The 18615-nt window shown below is 37.1% G+C and overlaps 1 protein-coding gene across 10 annotated transcripts in view; it reads right to left on the bottom strand.

Annotated features, from left to right (window-relative positions):
• Nucleotides 1–18615, bottom strand: part of ptprsa (protein tyrosine phosphatase receptor type Sa) — a 159568-nt gene that overhangs the window by 55902 nt on the left and 85051 nt on the right. For 9 of the 10 annotated variants that reach the window (XM_077608051.1, XM_077608057.1, XM_077608059.1 and 6 more), the window contains 2 exons: nt 10254–10442; nt 351–461 (listed from right to left, as the gene is read on the bottom strand). In XM_077608051.1, coding sequence (XP_077464177.1) covers nt 351–461; nt 10254–10442 — 300 coding nt within the window. Of the gene's footprint in view, nt 1–350; nt 462–4821; nt 4840–7790; nt 7800–10253; nt 10443–18615 lie in introns of all 10 variants that reach the window. The other variant, XM_077608061.1, reaches the window with a different exon arrangement.

The following is an 18615-nucleotide window of genomic DNA, read 5'->3' as shown; positions in this document are numbered from 1 at the left end:
AAATTAAAGTTAAAAGGTGTCTGACAACCGATAAAGCAGAGACATACGGCTTCCTGTGCTACGAATTTCCTTCCAAGTGAGTTGGGCATGGCATTGGAAGACACAAAGTGAAGTGTTACATCATAAGACAGAAGAACATCAGCTGGTCAAATGACTGTATATTTCACAATTGTCTCTTTTACAAAGGGCAGGCAATATTATCAGTGCTAAAATATTTATACTACTTAGATAAAATAGAGCTGGAGCTAGAAAGGAAGTAATTATCATTTGTTTAGCTCCACAGTAATGTCACTAAAAGTGAATTGTGCAGGCATGTTACATTTTAGATCTAAAACTGGTGGTCTCCCTACCTCGCACATAGAGGTTTGCAGGGGACGAGTACCGGACGCCTTCCATATTAGACGCCACACACTCGTACTTTCCTTGGTCTGTCTCCTCGCTGTTCTCAATCTGCAAGGCACCTGGAAACAATAGTAGTTCCAGCAAAAAAGAAAAAAAAACAAGTAGAATGAAAGAAAGAGAAAGACAGAGAAAGAAAAAAGGAGGGTTGTAATTAGATTTTTTTTTCTGGGTGACCGTGCATGAAAGAGTCCCAAAACTGGAAGACTCCGGATTATTTCATTGAGATGTGCACTCTGCAGTGCTAAGGCAGTTTACCATGACAAACCGCATTCCCCTCCAGCATCCACCATACATAGATAAAAAGGGAACAAATTTAATAAATAAAACAGCGGACTGAATCAGTCACACCGAATTTGTTGGTAGCAGTTGGATGCGACTCATCTAGGATGTTTGATCGCCAAGAAAGAAAAATCCACAAAAAGGGCAATATAATTATGCAAATTTAAAGTAACCAAGTGAGCGAGGGCAGCACGATGGTAGTTTAAACTCCGAAGGCTTCAACAAATCATTTTGCCGAATGCTGAAAAAGGAATTTATTTTAAAAGCGAAATTAAAAACATATTTTACAAATACTATCATTGGTCCGAATTTTCCATACTGAACTTTCATATTGATGAACTACAAATATAATAAAAGACGTATCAGTATCATACTATGCAACGGCAGGGCAGATTCTCCTTCATGAGTAATACATGGGTGACTTGGAAAACTTCTCAGGCTACATTTTAGTAAGCGCAATATCCCAGGGGCATGTTTGATAACAAACCAGCTATCTTTAATCTGATTAAAGATTCAAACAATTCAATGTGCAAATGAATTCCACCTAATAATACTTAGGTACAACATGAAAGGGGGATCCTGTTAAGGGGGGAGGTGAAACAACGGGCCTCAAATCATTTTGCATTACACCATAGTTGACGGCATGTCCTGATGATATCATTAGTGCTTTTGGCTGGTACAGGCAAACAGATTGCAGTGGAGGTTTCCCTGACAAATGGTACAATGTTGCTCATTAGTGTTGATCCAAGAACCGTCAATGTTTCAAGCACCACCCACAAAACTTAATGATTATGCTTTAACAGTGAAAACAGAAGACATTTCAGCCCAGGCCTCAATCAATTAAGATCAATCATTATCTAATTCAGTGACCTAAAAGAGATACCCAGTTTCCTATATGCAATCCTCCAGTTAATGAATAAATAAATATACATCGTCAATTTAAAAGAACTAACTAGAATAATAGAAATGCAATTTACAGACAACAAAAAATGTATTCTACGTTCAAATTTTTGATAATCAACTTTAGATAGACTACCGCGTTTTTAAAGTCTACGTAGCAAGGGCTATCCTAAATGCATAAAAATTACGTTTAAACAAAAAGGTAATATACTAACATTTCTAATATTTCAATTATCTTAGAATTTAAGGAGCTAATTATTATATATTTTATGATTCTTCAGTAAGAAATCATAATTTGAATGGTTATACAGTATCTATCTACTGTTTTCCCAGTTGTATAATGACGTCATTATCTGTAAAATTTGGATCCATTTCATGGGGGGGAGGTGCGTAACTGATATATCAATGTACACAAAAACAGTCGATACCCTAACTACTAGCATCTACAGCTAGCCCGGATCCATCTATATTTTAAGTTTCATATAAAAAATAATAAGCGTTTCTTCATTTGTGTTATTGCACTCATTAACATTCATTCCTTGTACATTATATACATCCTGCTCAAATCTGTATTTTGTTAATGATTGATTAATTTTGACTTTGACTGGACAGTGCCTTTAAAAAGAATGGAGCGATTGAGGACGAAAATAGAAGACAGACAATAGCGGAAAAATATGAGGAGAAAGATTGGTTGAGGCATGAATGGTTAATTGTGTAAAGTGCCCCAAGTTTTGGTCATCCCACCCTGTCACTATTTTGCAGTAGCTTTGCCAATTGTACCCCTTCTTCCAGAACCGCTCATGTAATTCAATTAGTGTGCTCCAGCAAACCTTGATTGATTCTTGTAGGCAATCAACAAAATAACTGGCCGACTCTCACTCCCTAATTCTTGCTCTGAGGCCAGTCAGGCTTGCCAGTGGCATTCTATTCTCTCCATTTCCTCTCTATCTTCTCACGCAAATGCTACTCGTTGTGTCGCAACACAAATTTGATTAAAACCAACTTTAACTATTAAGTGGACAAATACTCATACCTTTCAAAACAGCAATTTTGCCACAAAGAATGACATATAGTGTAAGGGGCATTATTTTGGAGTAAACATATCAACGCCTATTAATGAATATTTCATGCTACTGTCACTTCATATTGCGTAGCAACTGCATCAGTAGTATTACTACCATTATGCCACAGTAATACACTTCAGGTACATGCACAGCTGTAACTGCAAAGCACTTTTGCAATACTTTGATCCTCACATTGCTAAATAACTCTCTGTATTAAGTCCTAAATGTCTGAATTATGTTTTACTATATTGGCCTGTTTGCTGTTAAACTAGTGTCTCTACATACCAGAGACAAATTGAGTTAATACCAGCTAGTTCCTTCAGTTCGCATTCTTCAAAGAATTGAGAAATGTTCTTTTCTTCCGAATAATTTTGTTACTGTAACAGTAGTGTATGGCAAAAGCTACATTGACTAAATATCAGAAATATTCAAATTTCTGTTTAAGATTTGGATTTGTGAAATAAAAGAGATCCATTTATCCAAATAACACAGGATCTGCTGTTCTCTCTACTGTCTTTATCACTGTTATCTCTCAGGTATATTCTGTCACCACCTCAAGGTCATTGTATTGAGGTTAAAGTAGTGTGAGACCAATGTGTTATGCCATTGTTGTCTGTGCCCATCTGGTGAGATTCTAGAAATCAGTGTTGACGCAGGTAGGGAGTCCAGGTATTCCAGTTTACTACTTTTCACCTCGGTCTAATTGGCCTGTTGCTTTGTTTGAAGGGAAATTCTTGTTGTGGTTTTATTTATATTAATCTCACGCATAAATTATTTTAAGGTGGGATTTTTGGGTGAAAATGACATATGTACACTATACTTGCAGTTGTCATTATGTCTATAAAATGGTAAACAGTTTGGTTAATGAGGCCTTCATCAATATCAAAGCAATGGATAGGTTTGTTGGGTTACCGTTGGGTCAAGTGAACATTTAATGGAATAAATAAAAGGTCAGTATCATTCTAGGATTGAGTGTCCAGACATCGTCTCTATCAGGTTAACGGGTTGAGGGACACCTGTAAGATATAAATCCAATGACAACCTCAAGACCACTTCATGCAAGCGCTCTATTAAAACGCCTGCCCCTAAAAAGATAAGTGTTCATTTTTGATTGACTAAATTAAAGAAGTATTTATTTAAACATATTGATTAATGCTCAGTGCTTAGTGATATGAGTTTTTAATATTCTGTCACGTTCAGTACCTAAAATACTAGAAATGGCTCTACTAATGGTGCAATGCAAAAACAACCACAATCTGAGCACTTTTTCCAGTTAATAGCTCACTGATCATTTCCACCTGTGAGGAGCATAATATTTTTTTTTTTTTTTAAATCATTATTTGTGCAAGTGGTAATATTGATGTGACCTGTCAATATATTGAATAACCTTTTATAAAATATAAACTGTATAGTGGACTTAATGAAAAAAGAAACAAATTTGAAACACATTAAATCAGATTAAAAAAATAATGCAAAATGAATTAATTTATAATTCTGAAAACTAAATAGATTTACATTGTCATTCCTTTTTTGCTCCAACTTCCTTCCTGTTAACCCTGAAGGCAAGATAATTATGAACTACAACGTCTATCTAAACAGCATCTATTGCCCACATAGGCATCTCCAGGTTCATCTTGTATGAAGCTGTGTCACAAACAGGAGGGAATAAATGCAAATTTTTGCAAGGCACTTGCTTATTAACATTACATTAGTGTCTCTCGGCTCTTAAGAAGACCAAAAGGATGAGAAGGATATAAAAAGGAAGATGGGGGTATAAGAAAAAAAGGCCACAAAATTTACCATCTTAGAGTATTCATTAACTCAGCCTTAAAAAAAATAACTTGCCCGATTCGACTTGTCTCGGCATAAACTTAATCAGACAATCACAAACACACAGACACACAAATAAAATACTGTCACATTTTTTCCCAAACAATATAAAATTTTACTAAAGACAGACAAAACACAGGTGAAATGGTCCTGTTTAACATAGACATCACACAGAATAGCAACGTAGATGACACAGCAAGATTAGTTTTATGTTTTTTAATGGCGGCACCAACAGAATTATCAAACCCTATTTAGTCATAATAATGGAGTTATGAGAGGTCTAAGCGTAGCTTTGTGATTAAAGTATTTTAGGTTACATTTTTATTGTGGTGGTTAAACATCTTACCTCGAATCGGAGTACCCTCTGGAGGAGACACAAGCATGAAGACACAACATAGATTTAGTTATAGGTTAGTTTGAGTTATAGTTATATTTTGGATTAGGGAATGGATTAATAGAATCAGATTATAACCCTCCCTTGTAAAGATATAGGAAGTGGGGCTTTTTATCAAAATATAAAACAAAAAGTCTCACACTGCTGGTATCACTTGGAATTGTAGTGGATATTCTCTGCTTATTTCTCTCAGCTATACAGCACTACACATGCTCCAGTGTCATCCAATGTTTTCCCCTCGAATAACCTTGAATACTAGGTCGGTCTGTAAACCAATTGTTGTCCCTACACTATGCTGGTTTTGTACATTACCAAGCTGCTGATGTGAAAATGCAGTCTGCTCTGATGTAGTTCAGACTGTACCTTCTGGCAACCAAATGCAAATGAAACACCTTGAAGTCTTTTTTTTTGGTTTCAAATTCTACAAGTCATAAACCTACTTAAGTGTTATGGATGGACACTTCTTCCCTAGCTTTACCATTCTTGCTCGGACATTTTGTCTCCTGGCTTTTTCCATCGTTGTATTTCTCTTAAACTGTGTGCTTGTCTTTTCTTTGTCTATTCTAAGACTATTGTGTTTCAAGATTGACTGCAGGCCAAATATCCCATTAGGGACAATAAAATACCCAGAGCTTATCTACTCACTCACTGGGCTGCTTTTTAAAATAGCAGTAGCATTGAGTTCTTGCTGGGATGTACTTGTAAAATGCATCCCTTGCAGGCAGAGCTATGAATTGTATGGGACCAAGATTACCTTAAACTCCCTTGCCCCTGTACACAATTCATTGCATTACACTGTTGTGCCCGAAGCAACCTTGTTGTCAAACTTTCTTTTTTTGCACACATATTTCCATATTTCCCTCCATATTTAGGTATTGTTCAAAATATTCCATTTTTCAGAGGTCCATTCTCTTCCCTTTGCTTCAATTTGTCAACTTATTCGTGCAAAGTGCTGTTTAAAATAAAAGCTGGGCAATGTTAAGAAGAAAGCATTTGGGGTAGACTTGTCATTATATTTGTTATATTTGATACCAGCAGATTTGAGAAAAGCACTACAAGTTTAGATCTGCCTGGTTTGTGATGTGATGCACACATACACAAAACAGTGTCAAAAAATAAAAATAAAAATAAAAATAAACAACTATACATTATAAACATTTTCTTCATAAGCCACGCACGTACATGTAAGGTTAATCACAAGACAGAGAACATTAGGGGTCCAATGAAGTTATATTGTTATGGTGGTGGCATTTTATTAGAGGCTGCAGGAAGCGGTTGACTTATTTTACTTCAACAGATATGAAATTTTAGTCAGGAAATTAAGGGTGTCACGAGCTAAACGTTAGGTGAGGTGTTAGGAAAGGGTTAAGGTAAGGTTATGATTAATAAAGCAGTTTTGTAGAAGGGATGACAAACACACATGGACCTGCTTTAGTATTGAGGGAGAATAAAGGGTATTTAGATCGAGAGGCAAAAATAAATAAAAAAATACAATAAAAAAATAGGTTCAGAAAAAGCAGTAATAAATTGATGTTATATGAGTTATAGACGGTATTCATCAATTACATATTTTCTGACTTTTAATTAAAGTAAAGCACAAAGATAATCAATCTAACCAGACAGCTGGGCCTACATTAACAAATCCATCTGTATCATAGCTATGTAACCTAACTTAATGGACATAAGCCTTTCCCTTTTTAAGCATGGGTCAGTGAAAGGTTGATCAGTTTAGATTAAAAATGACCTAAATACACCTCAATGGATGATTGACCTATCAGCTGTGGCACTATTTACTCCACTGATCACATTACTTGTTTTGAGAAACACCACTCTAAATACAGTTTATGAGAAATGTACTTCAAAGGTGAAGTTCAGTGTAATTTGGACAGTCTAATCAGTTGACTTGGATTGGATGGTCATAGAGTATCTGGCTAATCACCTCATACCCTCAGATGTGCAGGGAAACTAAGGCAGCAGCAAATATTGATGATCTGGCATGATTCTGAAATTATATTCGCAACATGATTTAATTTACAACAGCGGCTTTTAAAGTTTGAGACAATGAGTTTCCATTCATGAAATATTAAATGATTGGGGCCTCCCATATATCTTCAGGGTATTCATCCTGATAGGTCCAGTTAAAGTATGATGTTTAAAATGTAATTCACACTCAAATCTAGAGGAACTCCTTGGGAAAACCAAACAAAAATATTACTAGCCGTGTGTAGTCTTTTATGGATGATTAGATAGCTTTTTGTGAAGCCACTGTCCTTTGTAAGTTTTAACTTGTCAATTAAGTACTGTAGTTAGCAAGAACCTGTTGTTTCCTTTGACTTTTTCAATTGTGATGCTTTGCGACCAAATAGCAAAGGTTTCATTCATTTACGACAACAGGTATGTGTGCCAACCACAATTCAGGTCTATCAATATTTCCCCTTCCTTATTAGTCTTTAGTTAAACACTATTTTTTTAACCATGAAAGAGGCATACATACCATAGGGCATACACAAGATTTTTCCTTTCAACAATAATTTGTGCATCCTTATTTATGAGAGATGGCTTTCTGTGATAAATTAGACAGTCTAAAATTTGGAACTTGTGATCAGCAACAGTAAATCAGCCACAGTGTTTCCTTCATTTAACATTAATAAAGAAACGTATACAGAAGTCCATTAAGTTGCTTGAATAAAGATATAGAAGCTACTATTTATAATACTTTTAGCAGAATGGAGCTGTAAAAAAACCAACAAACAAAAAGAAAAACTAGTTTTTTTAAAAAGTGCCAGAAGTAGTAAAAAGCTGTGACGGAAGGAAGGAAAGGAAGGAAAGCAAGGGTTCATGCATATGTAGAACCAGAGTTTAAATATGCCATCAGCTTGAAGGAGAGTGGGTGGGCTTGCTTGACCGAGAAAAACACTTACCAAAGGTTTCTGAAAATCACAAAGCAAGATGAAAGTAAATAGAGGAAAGAACAACAAAGTTGATTTTAGGGTGAGGCTTCTACCCACTGAATAATTATATTAACGTGCTTAAATTCCATCTTGGATGGCATTGCCAGTGTGGCAAAACATTTTCATATCAAACCTTCTATGTTGTAATGCATTATAATTTATAAGGTCCAAAGTGATGCACTATTAACTAATTAAGTATATTTTTTAAAATATATAGTATAATTGTGATTACTGCTAATTTTAAAACCTATTTGATTATATTAATCTTGTGTTTTATGTTGAATATAAGAAAAAAAATGATTTTCATGAATTTTGTGTTGAATTGAAAGTGTAATACTTTGTTATACTTTATGTGACACAAAATTATAGACAGACAAAGCACAGAGAAAGAAAAACATCACTTGAAGGGAAAAGACACACAAATAACATTGGAAGAGAATCACAAAAATGGTGACTGCGAAATTAGCAGACAGCAACGCCAACAGTTGTTTAAACATAGAGATAAATGTTGAGTAAATCAGCATTGATATTCATAAAGTTTCCCTTAATAAATATATAAGTAATATGAAAGTGAATAGTATGTCACTTGAATGCAACTGCTTAATTAAAATAATAAAAACACCTGACATTATCAGTAACAATTAACTCATGTACAGAAAATACATGCACGATAAAGTATAACCCCATTGCAAACAATTATCATAGTTCAATGGTCGTAGTCACCATGTACTTGCAGTATTTCCTCATATTTTAACTAAATAAGTACACATCCCCACACAATGCACAAATAAACACCTACTTATTTAGTACTTTGGGATGTTTCAGGATGTAGCTATGTGCTATCAATATAATTGATCTACATACCACAAAGATAGTTGTGAGAAACTAAGTTGTGAATCAACCAATCAATTATTTTGAATTTGTCTACTGCACTAAAGAACACAAACGGGCCATGAACTCAATCACAAGACAATTTAGTAGCATCCAACCTGATGGACGTTTGCAGTCGCACATCAAACAAGAGCTAACAGATTTTTCCCAATGGTGACCAATCAGTGACATCAAATATCTACCCCTTGTTGCCCAGGGCCACTTCCGAGTCTGCACTCAATTAGCTATATACCGCATTTTCACACCCATATGGCGCATTTAAAAGTCTAAACTTTTCTCTAAAATGGTCGATGCGCCTTGTTTGTGCACTAAATTCACATTTTTGTATGACCCTGACTGCTTGAGTGACTGGTTTTATTTCTTGCCAACATGCTACTTATTACGATCAACCCAGCGGACGTTCATCCTAAAATTGCTTCCCCTCGTATTCCAAGCGTTACGGTAAATCCATTCAAAACATCCCAAGCGAGTGGCAAAGCATTTGAGTTCCGTGTGCTTGCAGCGCTTTCAAACCCTCAAAAACACTCAATACTTGAAGAAACAGCACATTAGAGCTATACAGAGCTTGTCTTGAATGACAACAGAATGCGGGTGTGAACGCTTGGAAAATGGACTGAAGCCATGGATCGAACACAATTTAACAGCGAGGAGGAACAGCTTTGCGAATGGCTTGGGTGTGATGAATGTCGGATGGCCGCCAACATAGAGGTTCCATACAAAGGCAGGCATCGTTGTACGAGTTACGTGACATTTGGAATCGATGGACCACTGTAGTTTGAGCTTTTGTCAAAGCTCGAATCAGTATTACGAAACCCCATGACGAACACTGACCCTGACAATGTTATGGAACCCAGCATTGTTGGCCAACTCTATGTCGGATACAGAAGATGAGGACTTTGACAAATTTGTAGATGTTTGAATACTTTGACTTATATTTTTGCGAATATACATTACGTCAATAAAACTAAATGAAAATCAGTTTTGCTCCTGTTGCCCTCTTTAAAAACATACGCTAGCATGCATGCTATGTGCTATGCTGTGTGTCATGCTAGCAAAACCATATCAGTCCTTTAAAACGGAGCGTCCTATGTATTGACAAAAAAACGGAAAATACACTACGCCCCTTAGGGCGGTGCGTTTAATAAGTGTGAAAATACGGTAATTAGACTTTGCTGTAGTGACTGACCTCTCAGTAGGCTTTAATCAATGGGAACAAGACACAAACATATCCACCACTGAGATGTGGCAGGACAACCTCATTGTGGCCCTCACTGACTATGGCATGAAGTCATTGTAAGGTGGTATTAATCAGCTAACCTGATTCGTTCCTTAATACAGTGTGCTTTTCATGCACATCCTTGCACAACAAAAAAGCTGCAATTATAGTCACATTTATATAGTCCATTCCAGGCATCACCCAAATTGTTTTTGAAGCCTTAAAGAACAATTTAAACTATTGTCAAGAAAGAAAAATCTAAGTAAATGAAAAATGTTTTGTTGGCAACACAGAAAAGAACATCAATGCTGTTAGCTTTTGCGTACCTGAGCGTAGCTGTTTGATTCGCCCATTACTTGCACTGGGGTCAATGGGTAGGAAATCTTTATACCAGGTGATTTCTGGGTCAGGGTTACCGCTGGCTGCACAGAGCATCGTTGCTGTCCGAGTGCGCTCCACGACTTTCAGTTGAGGCCCCATGTCAATAGTAGGGAAGCCGGGAGGGAGTAGGTCCTCTGTGAAATGAAGAGGGACATAAAGATGATGATCATGATAATTATTGGTACCGCTATCACAGACACACAAAAAACATGGGGGAAAATTTTGTTTAATATTACAGTTCATAAATTCCAGTGAGAAAAGCAGAGAAACAAATTTACTGGAACATGGCTTAATTATACATCTTAACTCATTACAGTTTTAAATTTGCTAAAAATGCATTCTCACAAATGTATGTAACAATATAAGATTTACACAACCATATCTGACAAATATGTACTAACAGGTTAACTTTAACTTTGTGTACTCTAGCAGGAAACATTGCAATCTTTGTCACACAGAGAAGATATAGTCTGAACAACCTATGTAAAGGCCAATACAAGTACATACAGATTGTAGCTTCAAAAAACAGATGCCTTTCAAAACAATGAAAAAAAACTGACAGGAATGATAAGCTATGTGAAAGGTAAAAAAAAAACCATTATATAGCATATATAGCAAAGCTTTAAAATACCAGTTTTCATTAACATAATTTTTATTTTAACATAAGAAGCGTTAAAATTAGCTTCTCGGTGAACTCTCACACTTCTCATTCAACCTATTTAAAAGCCACACCATTCTGCAGGATTTTTTCCCGTTTTTACAGTACCCCTGCATTAGATAATCATGCATGATTGAGCAATTACTTCACTATTAACGGATGAGAGAGTGTAGTGTTCTCCATGGTCAATGTCCTCCTTTTGCTGTCACGCTGGGTCAATTAGTCCCAAGGGTCAAAATGGCTGACCTCTACCCTGACTGGAGCCAAAGTAGTGACTCATTCTTAGATTATGAGAACTGCACGGCAAAGTGCTCAGAGCTGCAATATGAATCAGAAGCTCAAGGCCACATCGCAAAATCGGGCGAGGGGGGTTTATTGCGGCCATATTAATTGGAAAGGTATATATTTGGTATGTGATTTTATGAGATAAGATTATATACAATATACAATAATAGTGAACATAACATTGAGGGACTGAGAAATGCACACACTTTCTAGAATATTCACACAAAGAGTTAAATTTTAAGTTAGGGGAAAAGAGAAGAGTCTAACTAAGACATCCAATCCGGTTACCTTCAACTAAAGCTTGCATCAGCAGAGCCTGATGAATATTTTACTGCTGGGTTCAAAGACATACAGACATTTACACCGTTTTAGGCTCTAGTACTGTATCCTCTCCATTGATTATTCATGATCATGTATAATATTTTTATATTAAGTTGCCCTGAAGCTTAGAAAAGCAATTGCAAACTACATTTTGCTTCAGATACTTTAGGACAAGAGAAAGGAATATGTTCTGACAAAATCCTTCTACTGTATGTCATTAATGATCTATGCTATACACGTGATGATATTGCAGCCCCTTTTTAAAGTCTTTCTAGCTTGGTCTTTCTGTTAAAGAATGGTTATTGCATCACTCTGGGTTTTTTCCCATTCCTGATAATGTACTAATGAACTTGATGCTGAGGAGGCCGACATGCATTTTGAGTCCCCTTATAGCAGCCTAATTGACATGTGAAAACTGTCAATTCAAGTCAAGACAACCCATAGATGAAATATTAAAAAACCTTTACTCAAGCAGTGGATTTGACACTTAGAAAATGAGGTGAGGGAGGGTGTTAATCGTACCTCTGGAAAAGAAAAGATGATCAAAAAAGTCTCCCAAAACAGCAATAATTAAAAGGAAGATTATTCCATCTTAGAGTCAGGCTGCTTTTCCCAAAGGTTGGTTGTTACCTCCCCAAGAATACAGACAGATACTATCTTTCCTCTCAACCTCAAATGCTGTCGATAAACGGAGTCATGCAAAAATAAACAGATCACTCAACGAGAGAGTGGTACTTCAGGGTTATCCAGACTGACTGTGAAGGGAAGAAGAAAGCCGATGACATAGGTTTATGCTATCCTTGCGATTCCCTAAGGCCTGCGCCACCATACCACTCCAGCGATTGTATTTCTTCTCTGATGTGCACTTTTTGTGATGACGGATCAGGCCAAACAGAATCAATTGGAGTGCACTATCCATCAATGACAAGACTTTTTTTAATTTTCCCGGAGCAGCCTTTACCACTGAGGCCAATAATAATTAGAATGCAAGTAGAGGTGAGTGGGGTGATAATTTTCTACATGCTATGCTTATAAATTGAACCATGCAACAGGTTTTTGAAACTAATTCTGACTGCTATTGCTGCTAAATGCTCTTTTAATTATGAACTTATCAGAGGCATGCATTATTAATCAAATGACTATAAATTCACCTCTATACTGGCACATTAACATTTCCAATGCTCCATACATCAATTGCCTTCGGATTTCATTTTATAGAGCCATGCTTACGTTTGGGCATACTCAGGGTCCCCTAACTTATTCATTCCAGTGTAAAACTATCTACTTCTGCTTCACCATTTAGTATAATTTAAAAAATGACAGGTGCAAAGCCTTTAATCAGCCTCTGAATAGTTTATCCAGTGCTGATAATCTGCAGATTCATGCCTGCTGTTGCATTCAGCTATCATGTGGCCTGCTTAAAAGGTCTGTGCTTCATACTCAGTTAATTTTCCTGACTAATCCTCTACGCTATGGTTCACTGGTACCAAAAAAGTAGTGGTTGTACCAAAGGCATTCTGTATATCCCCACACAAAACAAAAGCTTGTTTTTTTTGCTTAGCTATTTGTTTGCAACTTAATGTTACTCAGGGTGACTTCTAAAAACATCTGCTGTAACAACCAAGGTTAGCTTTTAATATTGGTCAGACAAATAAATGGGAAATGTAACAAACATCGGAACACATTTTATATATGGCTATGCAAAATATCATGCGTAGGATAGAGGGAACAAAACTTAAATGGCAACCTCTACACCAAATGATAAGGAAAGCCTACTTTTCTACACACTGTTTACTGATATTATTTTCACTTAAAATTATTTAATTCCATCAGAGGCAAAAGTAGATTAGGTGATTACCAAATGCTGCGCATGGCAACACAGACTCTGAGCAGATATGAGAATGAATACAGCAAAGGAGCAACTGGTAGAGTGACAGTTACTGCAAGAAAGATAGATTGTGGCAGCTTTTAGCAATGTGCTTTGACAGTTACAGTATTTTGTGATAAGCCAAAAACAAATGTATAGTATACATTGTTTGTACTGACTGTTCAAAGCACTCTCAATCACACTCCTTTGCTTCACTATTGGAATCTCTGTTGAACTATGATCGAGATACACAATACGACAAGGTAAAAAAGCCATAAAGAGAGCTCTGGAAAAAAAAGAATAGCAACAGAGGAGAAATCTAATCATAGCGACTCTGGCCCCATCACAGCTCACCCTCTCCAGATAACCATCTCAGCTGAATTATGGTTGTTATACAGCCAACCCCTACACCTTTTACCACTTTGCACCATTATGAGAGGGATATGTTGCCTTGGCATTCTTGACATCAAATGGGTATCATTTACTGTCCATCCAGGTACCCAAAAACATAGCCACATAGCCATGGTCTGGCTCACACATAATACAAGGTGAACAATTGGTCTGAAAAACATTTGACTACTTCCATCTGATTTATCCTTAGTCCTTCAGGTTGGGGGAAGATAAAGATGTGTGTGTGCATGTGGACGGTAGGAAAAATTACAACGCAAATGACGAGTAGGTTCACCTACTGTAATGACTGTTGAAAACCAACACCAACATCTAATTGATCCCCCACCCCTCTGGGCCCTGGGCCTTGCTGGCTCTTTTTATCTATCTTGTCAGGCTCATGAGGCGAGTAGGACAAGACATGCACACTCAAGGGAGAAGAGGAGACGGGGCTAGAGCAAGCACAGGAAGTGCTTTACCGTAAAGAAACGTCAACCAGTCAGGTTTTGTTTAGTAGTGGGTGGTTTCAATGTGGGCTTCAGAAAGTGGGAGAGAATGAACCACATTCTCCCACGCATTGTGCTGCGTCACTTGTCCTTTTCAAATGTAAACTCCTTCCAGTTTTTTACATTTTACTGGGTGGAAGATGAGTGTATTTAAGGAGAGGCACATGAAAATATGTTAGATTAAAACATTATGCCAAGAAAAGACAGTTGCCTTTGTACAATCCTTTTTGCAAAATACAGTGGTACCTCGTCATACGACCGCTTGTCATACAATATTCTCGTCTTACGACGGAAATTTCGATCGAATAATTCGCCCGTCATGCGATCAAAATTTCGTGATGCGACCAAGCCAGGTGACCATGGAACTGTCTTTTTTGCACCGAATGAGTTATTCAGACCAGGAAACGCACAACGCGCATGCGCAGGGAAAAAGAGGGCTTTCTGGGTAATGAAGTATACTCGTGCACACAACGCCGACAGGCAATGGCACTCTCTCAGAATAAAACTTTACCCACAATCAATACGTGGGTAAGCTCAGCTGTTGCATTTCCTGTTATTATTATTATCTAATATGGGGAGTATTATATTACTTCTCGTTCGCTGCTCCTGAGAACATCAGTGGCACTGGCTCGCAATGCCCTCTTTGTAATATTTCTGGTCGCAAGAATGCGGCTGCGACCAGAGCCATTTCAACGAGGGAGTTGCGAGCCGGTCTTTATGAGCAGCGGAGCGATCGGTAAAATGTACTACAAGACTATTTCTCGTTGGCAAGTGGTCGTGGGTTATCCTATTGTGAGGACATGTGTGTGAATCATTTTCGGAATATTTTGAAGGGAATACGTAGTACAACAGCCCATCGATAGCGAACGTGAGGGTGGAGGCGTGGCAAACCGCCAACCCGGAAAACGAAGGTAACAAAAGATTACAACAAAATTAGAATTCAGTTTTGTGTAAAGTTACATTAAACGTATGTTTAAGTGTCTGTATATATTAATCCAAGTTGATTTAAATTTGTTTGTTCCGTTTACGAGTGCGTTGTCGTGGGAAAAAAACGAACCCCACCCCCCCAAACGTCTCTGTCTCCCGTCGGCGAAATCTGCCCAATTTTAGTTAGATTAAACACATTTCATTACTATTAAACCACTAGTTATGTGTTACTTTGTTAATAGATGGCGAATTAGAAGAAATAAAACATTTTTTTCCAATCCAATATCCTGTTATTGGTGTTTTTTCAGTGGGTTGGAACAAATTAATTTGTTTTCCATTCATTTCAATGGGAAATGAATCTCGTCATACGATCTCAGTCTCGGAACGGATTACGATCGTATGTCGAGGTACCACTGTATGCTGTTGTATGGCTGTATGTTAACAGGGTACACTGAGTTAAGCTTACGTGCTGGCATCAGCACCACACCGAGAGTTGCGAATGGTCCAGTGTGACGAATCAAGGCTGGGGGATCCGAGACCCGGCTGTCAAATGGCAAACTGGCACCCATTAGCAGCAGTTATGTGGCAAGTTACATGCTAAAATTTCACTTAACCTTACAAAAATGTAAGATTAGGAACATATGTGTGTTATATTACTTTTCCCTACTAATCCTTGTTAACCAGCAATACCTAATATAGCAAAGGTTGGTTGTCATTGAAGAACAATTGTAGATCACTTCTGTGATTTTCAAATTTAAATTTAAATTGAATATTCAAATTCCAGTCTGCTGCATATTAATCCACACATCTGCAGGAGAGGTCAAACGGGACCAACTAAAGTAGCTTAAAAAATACATTATGGACACTTAAAGCAATCTAAATATTCGAATGTACAAATGTGGGCCTTCCCCACAATTGGAACACCATTAACCCTGAGTCAACCCAAGGTTGACTGAACTGTTTAAACAGTTTTTAGCTTGAACAATAACGTGTGGCTATATTAGTAAGTATTAGGATAATGACAAAAGGTGGCCCGGTGACCGACTGGTTAGCGCGTTGGCCTCACAGTTCTGAGATCGAAGGGTTGATTCCAGGTTCGGACCTTCTTGTGTGGAGTTATCATTTTCTCCCTGGGCTTATGTGGGTTTTGTCCAGGTGCCCCTGTTTCCTGCCACATCTCTAAAACATGCATGGTAGGCTGGTTGAACACTCTAAATTGCGCTTAGGTTATGAGTGTGAGCGTGGGTGGTTGTCCATCTCCTTGTGCCCTGCGATTAACTGGCCACCAATTCAGGGTGTTCCTGTAGTTGGCTGAGATAGGCTCCAGCACACCCTGTGACACTTATGAAGATAATTGGTTTGGAAAATGAATGAATGAATGATTGATAATAAAACACTTTTTAAGGACAGGATATATGCTGTAACCAACAAATTGTGTGTGTCCCAGAGCTGTATTTAGAGTCTGTCATTACAATAAATAGAAATTTTTACTGTAGAAACATTTTTTTAATTATTGAATCACGGTCAATAACATCAATGGTAGAGGTTTAATAAATGTAACCACTTTGCATTACAATGTGTTGTTGGAATAACTTCCATTAATATCTCAGTTCAGACAGCAGAACATCAATTGCAAACCATTGCCCCATTTTTATAATTGCTAACGGATTTGGTGATAGATGCATGAGTGAGAACGGACTGGGAGGTCATTGTCCAGGGGAGCATTAAGCCTCATGCAATTATGCCGCTAATAACGGATTTGAAGGTTAGCTTGATGAAGACAACAACACATTTATATAGAGAGCAAATGAAAATGAGTAGAGAACTGCTCTGATGCCTGCCAGGTAATTGTTTAATGCATGCAGTTTGGTGGTGACAGGTATACGTGGCAAAAATGGTGAATGAGGATTACAGCTTTCAACAGGGTGAAAATGGGTCAAGTGTTAGGTACCTACGTCACTTAGAAAGATTAAAACTGTAAGAGAATGCGTACTGAATATGAATAAACTATTTCACCAGAAACGAGGACAACATAATATTTCCTTTTGTACTCAGCATTAGGCAGATTGTTGGAAAGGGATATTAAGGATAATAATTAAGAATGTAGCAACATTAAATGTATTGTTTCAAACTGAAGGAGAGAACTAAGGCCGAAAATCATAACCAATTGTTATTCTTTATATTGCACAACTGAAACTTGTGTAGTTAGTTTAGCATGGTTAGCAAGGTTACTTTAACATGAAGAGGTTTTTTAGTCCAGTGTAACGCAAAGTTTTAATTATAACTTTCTGTCTGCTAAATAGAAAATGATGGCGGTTGGATGGCCAGAATATCTGCACTGAGGATTATGTTCTGCAAATTTGTGGAGAACAACTTTAGGCACCTCATTCATATGTAGGAGAAAACAAAGATGTTAGGTTACCAATCTTCTCTTTAATGCATGAGATGGGCTACTCCAAAGGTCACCACTCACACTGACTCTAATCATCAGAAATCAACAGTCTTTCCCTTCCCCCAGTCTCTGCTTAGGTGAGCTAAAACTGTTGATTAGATTTTACGACTTAATAAAGCTTAGTACATTAAGCAAAATAAGCGTATCTTGAAAAGAACACGGATCCAATATTATCTACAAATACTTGAAATAATAATATACGACTAATAATTATAATAAAAATAATTTTATTATTGTTCATACTATGCAATAAAAATAAAGATAAGGCATTGGGTAGGCAAAAAGCATCCAGAGGATTCTCCGCAATAATCTCATACATATGTGCGTATATTTCTACAGAATTTTGGTGTACCTCTTTGTTGAATTGTTTACAATCCTGCAAAAAGAAGTACAGCATATGTTGAATTCCACCCACTACCAGTCCGAAACAAATGCATGATGCAATTTTACAATTTGCAAATGCAATTGCATTAAATGAGGTATACATTGCGGCTTCACATTAACTGAACAAATAAAATGAGATGGAATTTGGACATTTATAACACTGGGTAAGAATGCAATTTTACAATTATATTCTTCCTGCTTTCATAAATTATTTTCCAGATTAATCTAACCCAGTGGTCTCCAAACTATTCCACAAAGGGCTGCAGGATTTTATACCAACAAAACAAGTTGACACAGGTTGGTGTCTTGCAAGTATAATCAGTTGATTGCAGTCAGGTGAGGACCTGCTGGAAGACCACTGATTTTGACCATTTAATAATATGAAATATGAAATTGATCTTTAAAAAAATTCAGGTGCCTGATAAGTCACACATTTATCTGGAGAATTCAGCCAATGACAAACCAATCAGAAAACTTGTACTGCCTCCTTTACAATTCTCTTTCCAACTGTCCTTCCTGC

Source organism: Stigmatopora argus, chromosome 8, assembly GCF_051989625.1.
Source record: "Stigmatopora argus isolate UIUO_Sarg chromosome 8, RoL_Sarg_1.0, whole genome shotgun sequence".
NCBI lineage: Eukaryota > Metazoa > Chordata > Actinopteri > Syngnathiformes > Syngnathidae > Stigmatopora > Stigmatopora argus.
This window is presented reverse-complemented; position numbering and strand designations above follow the sequence as displayed.